The following is a 19,565-nucleotide window of genomic DNA, read 5'->3' as shown; positions in this document are numbered from 1 at the left end:
CCAACATGTAGCCGTGAAGCTATGCGAATGGTCATGCTAACCGCATCAATAAAGAATTGGATGCTGCAGACCATAGATTTTACCTCAGCCTTTTTGCAAGGTGGTATTTTAGAGAGAGATGTGTACCTGAGGCCACCATCTGATGTTTGTCCTAAATCTCAAGTGTGGAAATTAAAAAGATGCATCTATGGATTGAATGATGCTCCACGGGCATGGTACAAGAGAGTTACTCAGGCTTTGATTGAATTAAAAGCAGTAGCAAGTGCTTATGATAATGCATTGTTTTTGTGGCATGATATTAAAGGAAATTTGACTGGAATTCTTGCTATGCACGTGGATGATTTTGTTTTCTGTGGAAACACAGAGTTTGAAAGGGATGTGATTGCAACATTGAAAGAAAAATTTAAGGTGGGATCTCATGAAAGTGGAACATTCAAATATGTTGGACTGAATGTTAATCAACAGGAAAATGGGATCACTGTAGAACAAGATCTATATGTATCTTCCATATCTCCAATAGAAATAAGCAAAGGGAGGATACTGAGGAAAAATGATGAACTGAATGAAGAAGAAAAGCATGAGTTGAAGAGACTTGCAGGTCAGATGATGTGGGTTTCAACTCAAACACGCCCTGATATAGCTTTTGATGTGTGTAAAATGAGCAACACTGGAAAGCATCCCAAAGTAAAAGCCTTATTTGAGGCGAATAAAGCCTTATCAAAATTGAAATCCAAGAAGGGTTCTATAACATTTCCAAAATTGGGAAAGCCCTCAGATTTACACATTTTGTGTTATACTGATGCCTCTTATGCCAGTCTGGAAGATGGATCTTCACAGGGCGGTTTTGTTGTCTTTATTGGAGGAAGTACTGACAAAATGGCCCCCATGTGTTGGGCGTCAAAGAAATTGGACAGAGTGACAAAAAGCCCATTGGCCTCAGAGACTCTTGCTCTGAGTGAGGGAGCTGATGCTGGTGTTTTGACTGCGGTTATGATACAAGAGGTATTTCAGTTATCTAAATTGCCAGACGTTCTCTGCAAGACAGATAATGCATCACTTGTGGAGACATTGAATTCCAACAATCTGGTAAGCGATCGACGATTGAGAATAGATGTAGCAAGGCTGAAGGAAATGAAGAGTAGAGGGGAGATACAGATAGAATGGATCAAGGGTTGTGATCAGGTCTCTGATTGTTTGACCAAGGCAGGAGCTTCGTCTGAGCTTCTAAGGGACTTGTTAAATCAGAAATAAATTATTCACTTGAGGACAGCAGCAATGTTAATGTAGACATTGGTTACCTCCCTTGCTTGTGGTGATATAAATAGGAGTCGGCCATCTTGGTTTAGTCAGTTCGTTCGTACAGTTTAGACAGACTACAAGTGTCTCAACAGTTGACCACTTCTCTATTTATCACAGATTCCAGCAACATACTCATGACACACAGAAGAGTGTTGGGAAGCATTTTTCCTTAAGGCAACGTTTAAACAGCTTTGTAAGCATGGAAGCTAGTTCCAGTTGAAACTTTTTGAGCACTATGATAAGAATGCCGTCAGGACTAGTTGCTTTTTTTTTATGGTAATCACCACTTATCAAGGCCCGGAAGCCACTCAGGGATAAGCGTTATTGCGTGTTCAGTAATCAATGGGAAAATATCGTAGTAATCATTAGTAATGGAGATTTGATAAAGTGTCTTACTTAAGGGGGCGGTTTATCAGGAATTTGTTTATGTTGGACTTGAAGACATCCAAGTTGTAGTCAGGTGGGAAACAGGCAAACGGAATAGAGTTCAACAGGCGTGCACTTCTAAGGAAGAAGCTTTGTTCATGGAATCTACATTTTTATTTAGGCACAGATAAAGAGTGGAATCAAGGTTTTTGATAAACATGGCAACATCATGCACACATATATGTATGTCGCATAGTGTATTTTTAGACGCAGGACGAAATACAGTGTATGCAATATATGTATATATATATATAAGTATATATATATATCCATCCATCAATAGCCTTGAGCCCCTGGAGGGGCATAGGTCATCCACAACTTTGTAGATGTTTTTGTAGTGAGTTCTTTTTTCGAGGTGAGGGTGCTTGCCTATGCTCAACATTCCCATACAGCGCCTAGCCTTCCCAAATGGTCACCCATCTCATACTGGCCAGGCTCAATGTTGCTTAACTTTGGTGATCTGGTAAGAACCAATGATTTAACGTAATTGTGCTGTACTATAAGTATATATAGTAAGATTTGTAAGATTAGCATGACGAATCCTCACAAGGTAAAAACGTGGAAAATTCAGTGTAGCTTAATTGTCATATATATTTTCAAAATTTACTATCTAGCTCTGCTTATGTATCGAGCACTATCAAAGTAAATACTGAAAATAGATACGAATACATACAATTTTATGTAGATACATAAACATAATAGTAATAATAATAGTAATATTACTAGCAGGACGCCTGACGTTGCCCGAGTGTAAAATACGCTTTAATATGATGTTTTAGTTTATGCAATTTTTGTATTCTCTATTGATTATTATATCGTACCCAATATATTATAGTGATGTCAAAAGTAGACAAAATAAAATGACATGGATGCCATCAATTAGAATCGAAACCAAAACATTTAGAACTCCAGCGTTAGTCATTATCATTTGAGCTATCGTCAAATGGATAAAAAATAGTTAAAAATGAACCAACTTTAACATATAAATGCATATTTATGCATGCACATAAGACCACTTTAAGTCAACTTACACCTGCCAAGTTCCAATTTTTTTTATTTTGATCCCTTAGCAACTATTTTTAGCGGCTTTTATACGCATAAAACAATGGTCCACAAAAAATGTAATTATCACCGACCTCTGTGATCTTGTATCTTGAAGGAGATGCACTTTGAAAAAATGGAGATGGGCAGACAGACATAATGAGCTTTAGGTGAATTTTAACAAGGTTCATACAAGAGTGTTCAATACTGAAACAGAGGCAAGATACACTTTTTATTTGTTTTACAGAAGCATTTATATGTTGCTACACGTTCATGAGCATGTTTTGGTCAGCCAATTACAAGTAACTAGAGACGTCTTTAGGCGATATTAATCCGTAATGAAAGTTTTCATTATGGATTCAACTTTTTTATAAGTAATATCGCTTCAAGTTATATGTAACTGGCTAACCAAAACAGGCTCATGAATGTGTAGAACAAATAAAAAGTATATATATATATATATATATATATATATATATATATATAAAGGGCAAATGTGTGTGTATTTGTATGTGCACTAAAAACTTTTGTCATCCGTATCAAAGTGACACAAATGTGTCACCATTAGAAAGAGCAATCGCTCAGATACATAATATCAGAAAAATTGGAAAAAATCGTCAATTATTTCATGTACAAATGTCGTTTTGTTTGAAGGAGAGTTAAGTAAAAACCTTGCTTTCAATGCTGTTTGCAAACTGCGCATGTGCAAACTTTCTTTAATACATATGTTTTCATTAATCGTTCATTATATTTTCTTCATAACAAAACAAATATTTTGTCATTGAAATCACCACTGATGACTGTTTTCTTCTCTATTTAACTGTTTTTCCTTAATTTCTAAAATTTGCTAGCATTTTCAATCTCTCCCCTCCGTCCCCATAAAAATCGTAAACTTTTCATTCGGCACCTTCTGGTGGTTTACTTAATCTGACGTAATATTCTAATGAAACGTTGGTTGTAGCATGGTTTGTAAACTGCAGAAGTACAGATAGAAAATTCCTGATTCCAATTAAAAGGCGTTTAGTTTTTACTGACCTGTTAAATCTATTCTTTCTTCTTGTGGAGATGATTGCCTGGCAGAAAAGGAAGAAAAAAAAAAATTTTATATTAAGTGAGTGATATATTGAGACAAAGGCTAAAGTCAGGAATTAAGACAATGTGTCATAGCCATAAACACTGGCATTTCTTTCATCTCACAGAGAACAACCCCTGTTAAGTGATTTATTCATATGAGGACCAATTAATCTCTAGCATAGTAATTTCGACTGAATGCTTTAAGGATCAATACTGATGCCATTACATATGTGTGCATGTGTACATGTGTATTCTTTTTTTAGTATTACATGCAGATGCCGGGCCTGTGATGGGAAAAACATCTGGTTCAGGTTTTGACCACTCAAATTTGATTTCTCCGTTTGAAAAGTTGAAGAGAGCTGCTTGCCAGACAAAATGATGGACAGCTCCCTAAAAATAATTTTTAGAAAAATTAATAAAAATAACAAGTCAGACTTGGCATTAGGACAAAAGCGAATTTTAAAAGTTCAACATGATATTTTATTTAACAATATAAGAAAGGCGAATGATGAGAGTCATGAAAGTGATAAAGCTAAAATGTTCAAGAAAGGGATATTTTGGTAATAATGTTTGTAACTTCTTGTATGGCCGCTAGGACTCTATGTATGCATTTGTATTTAGTCTGATCGGTTTTCTGAAGAGTTTGTTGATAGAGAAAAAAGTGTTCCATGTATTTAAAGATAGGATTAACACATTGCCGGCCGGCTGAAAAATATGATAGTTCCGTATACATGTGCGCACATGTTTACAGGAGTATTCGTTGAAATAAAAAGAGAAAGAAAAGGTAAAGTCCCCAGCATGATAAAGAATGTTCATTCCAGGGTACCACACGCAGAAACAAATAGTAGTTAGAAGTATTGTGTTGTACTCACGTTAGGCCTGGGGGCCAAAGCCCCCCCCCCCCCCGCAATGTTTGCTGTTTGACAGACCACCTCTCTCTCCTTATATATATATATATATATATATATATATATATATATATATATATATATATGTATATATATATATATATATGTATATATATATATATATTCTAGTAAAAAGAAGAAAAGAGGGTTGATATTGTCTCTGTTGGTCTGAGAGATAGATGGGCCTTTTGCGGCGTTAAGTGGAGAAACTGCTTGTGTTTGATTGGAAGAGATGCTTGTCTTGATTACTAGTCTGTCGTTCAGTAAAGAAACCAAGTATCATTAAAATAAAACATTGTTTTGAACTAGAGTTGTGATTTTCTTTGGCAGAAAATTTGCATAGTCAAGATTGTGTGCTCTTTTTGACTTCCGGTTTCTACTGTTCATTCTGCTCAATAATTAAACACTGTGAATCGGACAAAAAAAAGCCATTCTTAACATAGGGAAAGGGACAGTTTTCATGTTATCCGAGAGAAAGATAATCTTTACTCAGAAGGAATCATATCTTGCTTATTACTGTCATCCTATCTGGAGCACAAACCAGAAGTCAAAAAGAGCAAATAATCTTAAGTATAATAAAAAAAATTACAGTGACATCTTGACAAGTTATTTTTTAACATTAGCTTGGAAGGCGGTCATGTTACAGTCTGCAAAGAATCAGTCTGGGAGTAATGTGTTTCAGTTATTTATTTTATTGACTGAGACCATATGATTGACACTTTGTCCAGTGTTGAAACCAAACACCAAATTTGAACAAAGACAACGAACGACCGGTTATGATTGGCGCAGATGAATGCACAGAAAAGCAAATTGACATCTAAAACATACCCGGCCGCACAAAAAACACCTATTCATAATTTTAGTGATACACAGAGGTGTTATAATGCTCTGGTGATGCCCAGGACAATTTTTTGATTGTATGCCCCAAAGACTCAAGTATAAGTCCTAGTACTGAGAAATATTATGAGAAAGAGAGATAGTTTGAATATGGATGCTTCCCCTACTTTTCCATTTTGAATGCCTGGGGTCACTACTCCCCCACCCCTGCACGCCATTGTATAACTCATTTCCCAAATCCCTGGGCAAGTAATAGAGAATTTTGCATCATTAAATGTTAGCTCTTTGTACTAGCCATTGAACTGTCGCTACATTATATAGATGTAAACGAATTTTTGGCAGAATGTGTCTTTTCTTCTTCTATTGTTGATGTTGATGATGATGATGATGATGATTAGTTTTTTGTATGTACTCCCCCAAAAAATCACTGTCGTGTAGGTGTAAAAAAATTGAGAATTGGCAAAGAGTGACGGATTGCTGTTTTCTGGGTTGGAATCTATCCATATGACATTTATCGTTAGCTAGTTTTTGACCTTGAAGTGTCAGTTTTTTAAACTCCTTACATCAAATGGCTTCATATCTCGTCTGAAGCGATTTCCATTAAAAAAAAACAAAAAAATAAAAAACAAAAAAATCGACAGACTTATAATCAGAACAAACATCTCTTTCAACCAAACACAAGCATGCCCCTCTAGGTAAAGTGTGCTCTGGAGAGAAGTGTGGAGAAGTTTGGTTTGTGTTGAAAGGTCTGTACATGAACAGTGTCATCACGCTCAAGAGCTGAGAGTAGCAAGACCAGTTAATCTTGACAGAATTTCAGAAGAAATTGGCAGGAAGTCAAAAAGAAAACAGCAGTTACAGGGTTGGCTGAAGAAGCAATCAGTTTCCTCTCAAGTTTTTTATGCATTTTGGCGGTTCATGCAAAAAGCTGACATTTAATGAAATGAAAAAAAAAAAGAAAGAAAAAAGAAACTTACTGGTTTTGAGAACTGGACAAATTTTTGTTTTCATTTTCTTCCAAATCTTCAGTGAATTTATTCAATTGTTGTCCCAAAATTCCAAATCTGTCATAAAAAGAAATCATCTTTGAAATGTACACATCTGATGACAGATGAATTACTTCCGTTGCATGATAATACAGGAAGTGGAGATGATTTAAGGCAGAAATACTGATTGCTCATGATGTGTGAAGTAATCAGACTAACACTAACCCGACACGATAGTGTCAGAACTACAGGGTTTGGATAAAAACTCAAGAGGTGTTAACACCAGGGTCCTTTGTTTTCTGGTCGTTTTTGCCTTTGTGTGTGAAAGAAATTTTTCTCAAAAGTAAAGTTATGGCTTTGAGGGAGGGGATATAAACAATATAAAGTATAAAACATAAATTTAAATGAATGACGTTCATCAGATAAACAAAAAATGTCAAGAAGAAGACGACAGCTGATATCCCCTCCCTCCAAGTCCAACAATTCTTCACTATAGTAGGGACAGTGGCTGTTAATGTCTGATGATAGATGAGTTACTTCTCTTGTATTTTGATACAAAAAGTGAGACAGACATGGACTGAATGAAGTGGACCAGTAAATGTTTGTAAAAACTATGGAAAACATTAAAAGTGGCAATGTGCTAGTGTCAGAACTATTGGTCTCTAGAGAAAATCTAGGAGGTGCCAACATTGGTCAACATCAAAATCGGTTGACCTCTGGTTGTCTCTGTCTCTGTATGTGGAAAATAAGGAGGTGTCAGGTATGTAACTGCAAATCCATGAATGAGAATAACGATATTACTTCTGTGACTGTGTAACCACTATTCATTTGTGTATTCTAGGCAAAACTTTTCCTTGACTTTGTCTGCAATCGCTGAGCCTTGCAAATCCTACAATCTTGCAGGTCTAATGAATAGCTGTGGCCAAAAACTGATGAGTGATCAATCCTGTTGTAAGAAAATATTTTATTCTGAACTAAACATGGGAGTTAGGAGGGTTTGAAGGCAGAAGGAAAATATGAAAAGGTGTAAAATTGATCACAAAATATTGGGAGGCAAGTGCACTCTGGAGATCAGTGAGGAGAAATGGAATAATGGTTGGTGTCGAAAGGTTTGAAACTGAACAGTGTCATCACACTGAAGAGCTGAGAGCAACAAGCATAGTGTGCTGTAAAAATCAGCAACACACACAATAACTTTTGAGTTGTAAGCTGTTTTAGTTTTAGAAAAGAAATTTTGTTTCAAACAAAATGACTATCAATCCAGAGAAGCTTTGAATTTTAAAAGCTTGAAGATGAAGACAGAGTTTTCAGTAAGTAGCCAGTCTGAAAAGTCTTAAATTGTAAAAACTTGCAGATGAAGACTAACAGCAAAGTTCCTTGCCATGTGAAGACGAAACGTTATGTGCAGAAATTCTAAGATTCAGTATATTTTATGGAGTGATTCCAATTTCTGATTGATTGGTAACAGAGCATGGTTCCGTTGTATAAGATCCCATGAATGGGGCCCCTAGAAACCTGTATACTTGAGTGACGGCCATGATGATAATATGCTTTTAAAATAGTATTCCAGGTTGTAGTGATGAAGTAGATTTATAATGGACAGATAACTTATCATGTTATGTTTGAGTCCTATTGTAACCAGTACAACTGTCATTATAGATGTTGGCAACCTTCATGCATATCTCTGAAGAGTGATAAGACTGTTGGATATTCATAACCGAAACTTGGTGGATAAATTGGAATAGGTTACCAGGATTGCTTCCCTGCTTGCTATGACATGGTCATCATCAAATCCAATACCAACAACAAATACTTGTTATAAACCATCTTCAAGAATAATCAAATTTTGTTTGTTCTATTCATCATTTTAAATCCTCTCATAATGTTCTTCATCATTCAACTGACAATGAATCCATTTTATTAACCCTTATTCTTAAGTAGCTTTTAGCTTTGATAAGTGGTGACTCATTCGTAAAAAAAATAGCTGGGCAATAAAAAACTTGATAAAATGGATAGTGTTTGCCTTATCCATTTGGAGTTCCCAATCCTCTTCTTTACTTGTGTTAGACTTCTTCTGCCTTTATTGTTTCTTTTCAAATTGATTTAACTAGGATAAAACAAAACAAAACAAAAATGCCTTACCTAAAATCTGTATCAAAGAAGTCATCGAATCTTTCTGAATTCTCCAGGTCAGCATTTTCTGCAGAGATGCCCTTCAGCCTGAAAACAGTTTTATTAGAACGATTTAATTATTACATTCTAATCTGGGATGTTTGAGTAAACCCTATTTAGGTGATCACTTTTGGGAGGGCCAGTTTTAGGCAAACAGTTTTAGAGAAACAGTTTTGGAAAAAAAAATTTAATAAAGCAGTTTAAGAGAAACAGTTTTAGAGAAACGGCTTTAGTGAAACAGTTTTAGAGATATGGTTTTGTGAACAGTTTTATAGATACAGTTTTGGAGAAACAGTTTTAGTAAAACAGTTTAATAGAAACACTTTTAATAAAGCAGTTTTAGTGAAACATTTTTAGAAAAACACTTTTGATAAAACAGTTTAAGAGAAAAATAGTTTTAGTGAAGCAGTTTTAGTAAAACAGTTTAAGAGAAGCACTTTTAGTGAAACAATTTTAGAGACACACTTTTAAAGAAGCAGTAAATAAAACAGTTTTAAAGAATATACGAGTGTGAGATAACGAGAAATATTCTGTGATAAACACACACGAAATAATGAGTACAAAATCATAAGTTCACAAAAGAGATATCTTATATCTGTATTTAAATTGCAAGTTTACATTGATAAGAAAACAAAGAATGTTTGTTCATAACGTGATTCTTTGGCCACCTGATATGCGTGAGAGTACTAACAACTGCATAAATTATGTTTTGAACAATTTTATTCATGTGTATATGCAGCCGTGAAAACTGCAATAAAAAAAAGATTGACATAAATACAACATGTACATTAAAATAAAGACACAATATTTTACAAAAAAATGACACTAAAAATAAAAGGACACATAGGAAATGGATAAGAAACTCTTGTGCCCGACACTGATGGTTAGTATGCAAGTCTCTTAGACCTTTTTCTCACAACTTGTCCTGAGCTATGTTCATCCTCTGTTCTGTCTCCACTGGGATCTTCTGACCACTTAGTTGTCTCAGTTAAAATAAAAACGAAATGTAATAAGTCCTCAGACGTACCTCTCCATTGTACAGTATATTGATACTCTATAGCTGAGTGGGATACCTTCGGTACATTTATCAGATCTACCTCTGCATTCCATGTTTAAAAAGAATGTGTCTTCTATAGTATCAGACTTGATGGAATGGTTAATTGTAGGTATAGACCACTACATACTCTCCAAAAATTCCAGCAAAATTCTAACAGCTAGAATGTACTGCTGCCACAGCACACAGAAATCACTATTTTCATTGCTTCCAACGTAATAGATGTACTGAGACTAAAGACGCCTTCAGGACTAACAGCAACCACTGTAAAAGAGTAATAAAGAACGTGAAAGAGTTGTATGCTCAGTCTATTAAGTCCAAAGTAGCTGAGCAGTGGCTTAGTTCCCACCAGTTTTGGCAAATACCAAACAGGGTCCTGAACAGAAGCATGTGTTCTATCCCAACTATCATCAATGAATCCGAGATAATCTCGTCAACATCAGACAAAGCCAAACTCTTTGCCAAGAACTTTTTTTTTACTCACATTCACCCCTAACAAGGCATATCGCCACTTGGATGTATGGGGATACTTTTTGGGACCATGACTAGAAAAGATTAACGAGATGTTGGTTCACATTACATTTAAACTTCTGCATATCAGTACAGTCAGGGAAGCAGGTAGCAGGAAGGCAATTCCAAAGTTTAGCTGTTCGAGGGAAGAAACCGTTAGAATAGAAAGCTTTCTGGCATTTAGGAACCTCAACAGTGAAGGGGTGAGATTTTGTTGCTAAGCGGATTTGTCAGGGATATGTATGTTGAGGGGGCACAAGTGCAACGAGTTCATCAGAGCACATTCCATTAAAATATTTGTACAACAGGCACAGAGATGCAACATTACTTCAATAGGACAGAGCTTGGAGCTTAGTTGATAAAGTAGGACCTATTAGATTGGAAAGTCTTTTTTGGACTCTATCCAATAGGGAGAGACTAGTGGAAGATGAACCAGCCTGGATCACTTCTGGAAGAATCGGTTTTAAAGAAACAGTTTTCGTCAAACAGTTTTAAGGAATACACGAGCGTGTGATGACAAGAGAAATGTCATATGATAAACAGACATGAAATAATGGGTACAAAATCATCAGTTCACAAGATATATATATATATATATATATATATATATATATATATATATATATATATATATAATATATATATATTCGGTTGACGAGAAAGTTCTTGTGGAATTTTTAATTTTGACTTCAAACGATGTATTTTCAAATAAGTTTTGTTGTAATACCTTTACTTTATATATCATTTTAAAGAGCGTTCTTCGCTCTATATAATCGTTTAAATTACAACTGTTTTAAAACAATTATGTCTTCTTTTCATAACATTGAATACAAGATGGAAAAAAATAAATTCACACAATTTTCTTATTTCAATTTAAGCTAGGCCAAAAGCTGCTGAAACAGCTCGTGATGTTAGGCTGCTGAAGTTGAATGAATTGGGCATCTGCTATACTCTCCAGACCTACCGACTATCATTTTTTTCAAGCATCTCAACAACTTTCTGCGCGAGAAATGCTTCAAAAACCTCAATGATATCAAAAACGCCTTCAGCGACTTCATTGCCACTAGAATGCAAGATTTTTACGTTATTGGCATAAATACACTTGCTTTGCGTTGGCGAAAATGTGTTGATTCTGATGGTGTTTATTTCAATCAATATTTTTTTTGTTTGAGCCGAAATATGTTCGTCTGAATTTAAAAGTTAAAATCCACAAGAACTTTTTTGTCAACCTGATACTTTTAGGGGTTGATGTTGGAGGAGATCCAACTTTTTAAAAGAAAATTGTTAAAGTCATACACAAATGTGAGAAAGCGAAGTCAAATGTTAACTGACGAACAAAAACAGAATAATGAGGTTAGAAAAGAGACATTTTAAAGGTGAAATCTACATGGAGAAGGAAACAATGTTTGTTCGTATTTTTTTTTATTGATATTGTTAGTTGATTGGCAGTTTGGTCTCAAGAAAAACACGCAGTGGAAGATGTTTCTTAAATCAAAATCCAATAATAAAAGATTATTTAAGGAATCGGTCTTTACATCGGAAAATAGGCTCAAATGTTTTTGATTCTGATACTGATTGCAATGCCCCCAAAAGCTCCAATATTTCCGATTCCCGAATCCAATTCTGACTAATCGTCCCAACACTAATATATAATATATATATATATATATATATATATATATATATATTAGTGTTTCATGTTTATGCAATCATCAGTGTAGAGAATGATAATTACTGCCAGTCAGAGGATTCAAACCAGCCACAAAGTTACCTTTGATTCTGTAGCCCGGTATTGGACCCTGTGGCCACCAAGAATTATTACAGAAAATCAAAGAATTAAGTTCTATATAAAATGTTAAAGCAAACAGACAGAAAGCTAGTCAGTGCCCAACATTGCATTACATGAAAGTTGACAACTTATTATAACTCTCTTAAAGAGACCCAATCCCAATAAATAAATGATATGTTCTGGAAATGGATATATTTATTTGAAGTAGCTGAGTGGTCTTGGCTACGTAATCGAGTATCAAAATTTAGTAAGTCGCCTTAGTGAACGGTTGCTCGTAGTTAAAGCTGGTAATATACTTAAGTTTTAGACTTTCAGCATATGTTTCAATGTCTCGCTAGACTGCTCTATCCATCCAGCTGCCACACACACACACACACATACATACATCCATATATATATATATATATATATATATATATATATATATATATATATATATATAAAATAAAAATTATAACACGGAAATTACATAATTGTCGATGCAATAATTTATTTCAACCTTATGGTATTTTCAAGCATCTAAATCAGACAATTACATTTTTGATACTGAGTATCAAAAATGTAATTGTCTGATTTAGATGCTTGAAAATACCATAAGGTTGAAATAAATTATTGCATCGACAATTATGTAATTTCCGTGTTATAATTTTTATCTTATTGCTCTGTTTACCACATTGAGCTCTCATACCCGGATTTCCTCTGGATTTATTCCATTATAACACTATATATATATATATATATATATATATATATATATATATATAAAAGGGACATTCCATAAGTAATGGCTCTTATTTTTCTTCCGTCTGAATGGATCAGGGGTATAGAAAATTGCATTATTATGATGACTGAACTGATGCGTTCATGATCTGAAAGTTTCATCTCTTTATTGCAGATATTGACGGTGTGAGACTCTTAGAAAATAAGTGTTGGCCACCAGATATACATTTGATTCTAAAAGTATTTTACTACAGTAATATGTTTCAAAATGGGAAAAATTTTGTTAAAAAAACTGTTTCAAAAATCAGTTAGAACTTACTTGAATGATTGTGTTTTTAATTGCCAAGATGTTAGATCCTTTGCTGATGGAAATACAGATTCCATGATCGGAGACTTTTGGCTGAAAAATTTTTAAAAGATAATATATATATATATTTAGACAGCATTTTTTCATTCAACCAGACATTATTAAATACAACAGAATACTTCGCTTTATGATTCTTGTTTTTATTTTTTCAATTTTTCTGTATAAAGAAATCCTTATTGATAGTACAAAAATTGTACAACACAAAAACAATTTTTAAAAGTTCTTAAAGCATCTAACATTACAACCCAGCACTCTATTATAAATAACATCGCATTCGAGAAGAGCAACAACGTATTAAAATGTCTGGCGAGCATGTAAATGATACGCTTTGCAAATATTGGCTCACTGACATTGATTTTGAAACTAGATTTTAACCGACATTTAATCAACTTTTTATATACTTTTAACCTCTCATTACTCGATACAATTTATTGTGTTTTTTACTTTTCATTTTTCTACTTTGCATTTTCGCCTCTATTCACTTTCAACTCATCAATTCCATGAATTCTACTTGAAGAGGATTCGTAATCGAATTGAAAGTGCTCATGATAACTATGGCACTTTCATTAATATTTTCGATTTTGATATAAAAAATATTATAGGGAAAATCGAAAAAATAAATAAAAATTGAATCATAAAGCAAAGTATCTCTGCTGTATTTAATAATGTCTGCTCGAACATATATATATATATATATATATATATATATATATATATATATATATATATACATACATACATACACATATATATATTCCCATAAGTTTATATGAGCATTTTTCTTTTTGCAAACGTCTAAATTTTCGTTATAGTATGTCTTACACGTATTTTGGTGAATAGTGGAAGACCACTAAACAACTTCTCTGAGACAAATGGATGTGCCTCCAAAACTACTAGAAAGTTTATTATATGAAATGGAAAAAGAATTTTGAGAATAAAAAATAAAAAGGTAAATGGAGATATGCAAAGTCTATAAAATCATAAATTAAAAAAAACAACTTATTGTAGTGTTTATAGTGTTTTATTCATGCGAACATTATTTTTCAAAACATGTTTCTGTCCAAATTATAGGGCAGTTAGAATTGGATAACCATAACTAGTAGATAGACATACAAACAATTTTCATGCTTTATATATAAAGTAGAAGATTGATATTTGGAAAATATTCTCAACTCACTGAATGATTCTCTTGATAGACGGTCTTCTTCTAAAAAGAAACAGGTAAAACGTTGGATTAATAAAAAAAAAACAATAAAAAAAAAAAAACGAAAACCCCCACACACATTTTAGTCAAATAATGAAGATTAAACTGATCTTAAAGTTTTAAGTCAATGGCGGCCATGATATTTTTTTTATTGTATCATCATTATGTTCATTTTTTTTTTTTTTTTTTACTTTTTTGTAACTGCTAGAATATACTAGAGATTAAAACTGATTTGATAAAACCAGTTTTAATCAGGGGTACCAAAAAGGTCATTTGATATAAATAGGCACACTTAACATGAATACACACCTGTCCCCCTCCCCCCAAAAAAAGACACCAGCATAACATAATTGAGTATCGCAAATAAAATAATTGTTCCTCCATTTTATTGTTATAATTCCTTTGGTTGGGGGTCTGACATTTTATGACAGTCGGCAATCTCAGTCTCCAAAGCATGATAGTCTTGAGGATTGATTCCATTCAAATTCCACTGTTGAGGATCCTTGTATCTGTCATAATCACATTCACACACTGGTTCTTTTAGGTCACGGAAGTTAAGCGATGTTGAGCCTGGCCAGTACCAGATGAGTGACTATTTGGGAATAGTAGGCACTGTAATTGGTTACATGATTTTAGGACAAGTGAAGTGCTCTTTAACCTTGGTAGGCCATTGCCTGGAGTTGGTGTTTCAATGAAAGCACTGTTTCCATAACCTCACTGGGTTTATATCAGACAGGACATCTGACTTATAAAAAATCTTGTCGCAACTAAGAAAATGACTTCTATAGAAAACCTGTTGCATTTCAGGTTGATGATACTCCCGTCGATTTTGACGTATGAGGTCCGCCACAACAACTAGGTTGTTTGGAAATCCTCGCAGATGATTTGTTTATAGCAGTAAGGGCTTTGTGCAGAACCAGCCACACTTGTTGGTACTACTGCTAATCTCACTTGGTGCAATGGCTACCATGAGACAGAGCAGACAGTATACCTCAGGTTTTTACATTAGAGTGTTCCTTCTCCTGGATGTATGTCATAATGAAGACTGAGAGTGCATCTCTCCTAGTGGATTAAACGCGCCCCAGATACCAACCTGGAGAGTTCTCACTATGTCAGGTTATGTAGTTTGAAAAAAGACCTGAGTAAACTGTTCCCGACTGTACTAACATGTAGATAATTTGTTTAAAGCAGTGAAGGTTTTTCTGCAGAACCAACCACACTTTTTGGCACAACTGCTAATCTCAGTTGGTGCAATGACTGCCACAATCAAAATTAAACATTTAGCTGACATTTGGACCATCTGGAGATAAATGAGTGAATAATATTTGGATTATTCAAACTACTATTCTCATCTTTGATGTTATTCTCACAACATAATAGATGTGTGAACATGACCGTGTGTTTGTTCACTGCACCACTGTGATCATCCTATGCTTTGTGTCGGGCTAAAGTTGTCCGTCAATCAACAAGAAACTCTTGATTTTAACCCTGAATTTCATATTGATTTTTTTTTGAATTCTCATTGTCTTAATTTCTATATTAGTCAAATTTTAATTTAGGTTTAAATTTGTGAACTTCTAAGAAAGGTGATTCCATTTCAATCACTGACTTGTTTGCTTATGCAGACAAATCAAATAGCATTTATAAAAAAACATTGCCCAAGGAAATTGAGGGGCACAAGAAACTCCTGCTTTCAACCCTGAACTAAATATTGCTATTTATTTTATCCTTGTTGTCTGAATTTCTATATTTATCAAATTTTAACTTAAATAAAATAAAGTAAATAGACTAAAACAAAAAATCAATCACAAGTAAGAACATATTTATTTTCTATATTTACCAAATGTTAACACATAAAATAAAGTAAATCGATTAAAACAAAAAAAAATAATCACAAACAAGCAACATACACGTGAAAACACATACATTTTAGTCAAATAATGAAGATTAAATTGAACTTAACGTTGTAAGTCAATGGCGGCCATGATATTTTTTATCATCATTATGTTAATTTTTTTTTTTTACTTTTTTTGAAACTGTTAGTATATACTAGAGATCGAAACTGATTTGATAAAATCAGTTTTCATATAATTTTATGGCAGGTAAAGTGCTCTTTAGCTTTTGTAGGCAATTACGTGGATATTTTTATTAACTGGTTTTGATTTATGAATTTTTCTTGACTATTTTTGCATTTGACGATTTTTGTGGTTTATTTTAAAGTTAGAAATTTATCATATTTTGATTATGTTGGATGGTGGTGAGATAAGTCTTCTTGATTATTTAGTTTGAAATTTCATGATATACTTACGGTTCTTTCTGGTATTTCGTAACTATTGTTTTCATGTCATCCTTTAATTCTGCCTGTTTGGTGTATTTCTTACCTGAATGATAAACAAGAAAGGTAAACATTTATTTATCATGATTTAAAAAGCAAAAAAAAAATTTGACAATTTAAAAAAAAAAATCTTCATGTGTTATAATCAGTTTTTTCTTCTAAACAAGTTGCTCTACCAAGGTTTGTGCGTCTAGTTTATCCTACTGTTTCCTTAACTATGACTTGTGTCTGACGGGACCATTCCTACGGGTGTTAAATATTCAGGTCAGGGGTACCGAAAAGGTCATTTGATAGAAGTAAGCACACTTGACATGAATACCCCCCCCCAAAAAAAAAATACAACAGCATAACATGATTGAATATAGAAAATAAAATAATTGTTCCTCCATTTTATTGTCATAATTCCTTTGGTTGAGGGTCTGACATTTTATGACAGTCTGCAATCTCAGTCTCCAAAGCATGATAGTCTTGAGGATTGATTCCATTCAAATTCCACTGTTGAGCATCCTTGCATCTGGCATAATCACATGTACCCACTGGTTCTTTTAGGTCACTAAAGTTAAGCAATGTTGGGCCTAGCCAGTACCAGATGGGTGACTATTTAGGAATACTAAGTGCTATATATATTTAAGTAAGCAGGTATGTATAATACTTCAGATAGATGAACGCCCCTGCCTTACATAGTTCCAGGCTACCCTTGAGCAAGGTGTAGTACCTTTAAGTTTCCCTCTGATATTCTGGTATTCTTGAAGATTACCGACAGGGGATAGACTGAGTTCCTCAATTGTAGTGAAAGCAATATTTTTAAGAAGTGGCGAGGGGGAATTCTGTTGAAAAAACAAACTGGATTGAGGGAGTCCGTTGACCCTGTGTGGAAATCTTCTAGTGATGATGTCACAAATAAAACACCCACTTCCAATTTGTCAGGAGCCAGCACGGAAGTAGTAAGGCTTAGAAAACTGTCATAAAAATACTCATGTCAGTGCGCAATCTAGTCTAACCAGACACAGCAAAACATAAGATCCTTGCTAATGACTTGCATCCAAGTTTTCTTGGACCGTCTAACAATCTTCTGCCTTTTACCTCAAAAATCGCTCCTCTTCAACTTAATAAAAAGATTTTAAATATCTGTATTATTTATTTATTTATTTATTTTGTTAAAATGTCTTATTTTAACTTTTGTATTTTGCAATGAGATAGAGAAGAAAGTAGATAGAAAAATAAAACATGGAATTAAAATTTTACTTACTATCATTTTCATCCATATTTTTTGGTTGGAGAGCTGGGTTGAATTTTTCAGACCGTAGCAATCTGATGGGAGTCGGGGAGAAGGAAAAAAACCCGTAGAAATCAGTGAATTTCAAATTTTAAAATGACTAAAATCTTTTGCTATAAAAAGAAAAACGAAAAATAAGAAAAAGATAAAAGGAAAACATTTTCTTTTTGTTAATGAGTGCTATTGAATTGAGAAAATGTAGAATTATTATTATTATTATTATGTCTGTAAATAAAAATATTTTTCTCTCCCTCTCTCTTTCCTTCTCTCTCTTTTCTTTCTCTCTCTTCATTCCTCTTCTAAATCACCCACTTTCTTTTTTTTTCTGCATCTAGATTAGAAGTTTGCAAACTGCAGCCCATCAGTCGAATCTGGCCTGCAATCTCAATTCATCAGGTTTGTCGATGGTACTTGCATTTATGTGATAAAATGTATGGAACACAAGATATAATCAAATTTAAATTTATTTACAATACTAGACACTGTTCCTGAAGACTGATTAGTTTGTAAGATTTTTTGTCGAACTTGAAAATCCGTATGGAATTTTTGAACTGAACCCTTTTGAAATTCCATAAAGATTCCCGAGATCGACATGCACCTGAAGAAGGTTTTTATTGAAATCGATTCAAATAGGGCATGAAACCACTTGATGTAAGGAGCTAACAAGAACAAACGATGATTATTGCAAAGATAGGAGATGTCTATTGGCTTTTCTTTTGAAAAGACCAAGGCTGTAAGAAGAAGGAAAAGTTAGCAGGAATAGAGTTCCATAAACTTACAGTTCTGGAAAGAAGCTACTGGAATAAGAAATTGTATTACAGTGAGGTATCAAAACAGCAAATTGATGAAGACCACTAGACTAAGAAGTCAAATGAGCTGGAACAAAAGAAGCAGGAAATAGATCATATAATTTTGAAGAACATATGCCACAATAATATTTATTTTAAAAAATATAACAACAGTACTCCATACATGGTCTGATAGTAAATTTATGGAGGTAGTGAATAGCCTCAGGTGTGAGAAAGTGTTTGGAATGAAAGAGAGAACTGATTTTATGAGAAGCAGAAAGAGCAGTGGATCTAATATATGAACTCCAAAAAAGATTTGATGAGAAAGAAAAACCAAGAAAAGTCAATTTCATCATTAAAATATCAGGTAAAAAGGTAAACACCTATGATTGAAAGATTAATTACAGATATGTTTGTTCACCAACCCAAATATGACAACAGTTGGACGTTACATCGGCTGAAACGTTGTGAGAATAACAACCAAGATGAGAATAGTAGTCCAAATAATCCCAAATATACCAATCCTCATCTAAAAAAATTCTGAAACCTGCAATCCTGCACATGAATTTGGAATTGAATCATTATGTAACAATATCAGTTTGATCCTTGCAATCATCTCATCTTTGGTGTTGCGAGAAGTACTGTTATTGACATCTTCCTCAACTGCACATTGTAAATAAGAGTCTAACGTGTTGTAATCCAGCAAGTTGAGGTTGGAGCAAATGTTAAGACTGGTGAAGTCATAAAAGTTTTTAGACAGCCACTTCTGGATTTTCCCC

General features: G+C 33.8%; 1 protein-coding gene across 2 annotated transcripts in view; it reads right to left on the bottom strand.

Annotated features, from left to right (window-relative positions):
• The window catches only part of LOC145256207 (protein phosphatase 1 regulatory subunit 36-like), a 72,538-nt gene that overhangs the window by 6,812 nt on the left and 46,161 nt on the right, over positions 1-19,565 (bottom strand). For both annotated transcript variants that reach the window (XM_080114820.1, XM_080114821.1), the window contains 7 exons: positions 17,972-18,033; positions 16,696-16,768; positions 14,361-14,390; positions 13,136-13,216; positions 8,714-8,791; positions 6,563-6,649; positions 3,802-3,839 (listed from right to left, as the gene is read on the bottom strand). In XM_080114820.1, coding sequence (XP_079970946.1) covers positions 3,802-3,839; positions 6,563-6,649; positions 8,714-8,791; positions 13,136-13,216; positions 14,361-14,390; positions 16,696-16,768; positions 17,972-18,033 — 449 coding nt within the window. The remainder of the gene's footprint in view (positions 1-3,801; positions 3,840-6,562; positions 6,650-8,713; positions 8,792-13,135; positions 13,217-14,360; positions 14,391-16,695; positions 16,769-17,971; positions 18,034-19,565) is intronic.

Source organism: Euprymna scolopes, chromosome 32, assembly GCF_053919585.1.
Source record: "Euprymna scolopes isolate OS-2025 chromosome 32, ASM5391958v1, whole genome shotgun sequence".
Lineage (NCBI taxonomy): Eukaryota > Metazoa > Mollusca > Cephalopoda > Sepiida > Sepiolidae > Euprymna > Euprymna scolopes.
The sequence above is the reverse complement of the archived record's forward strand: the minus strand, read 5'-3'. Positions and strand labels throughout refer to the sequence as shown.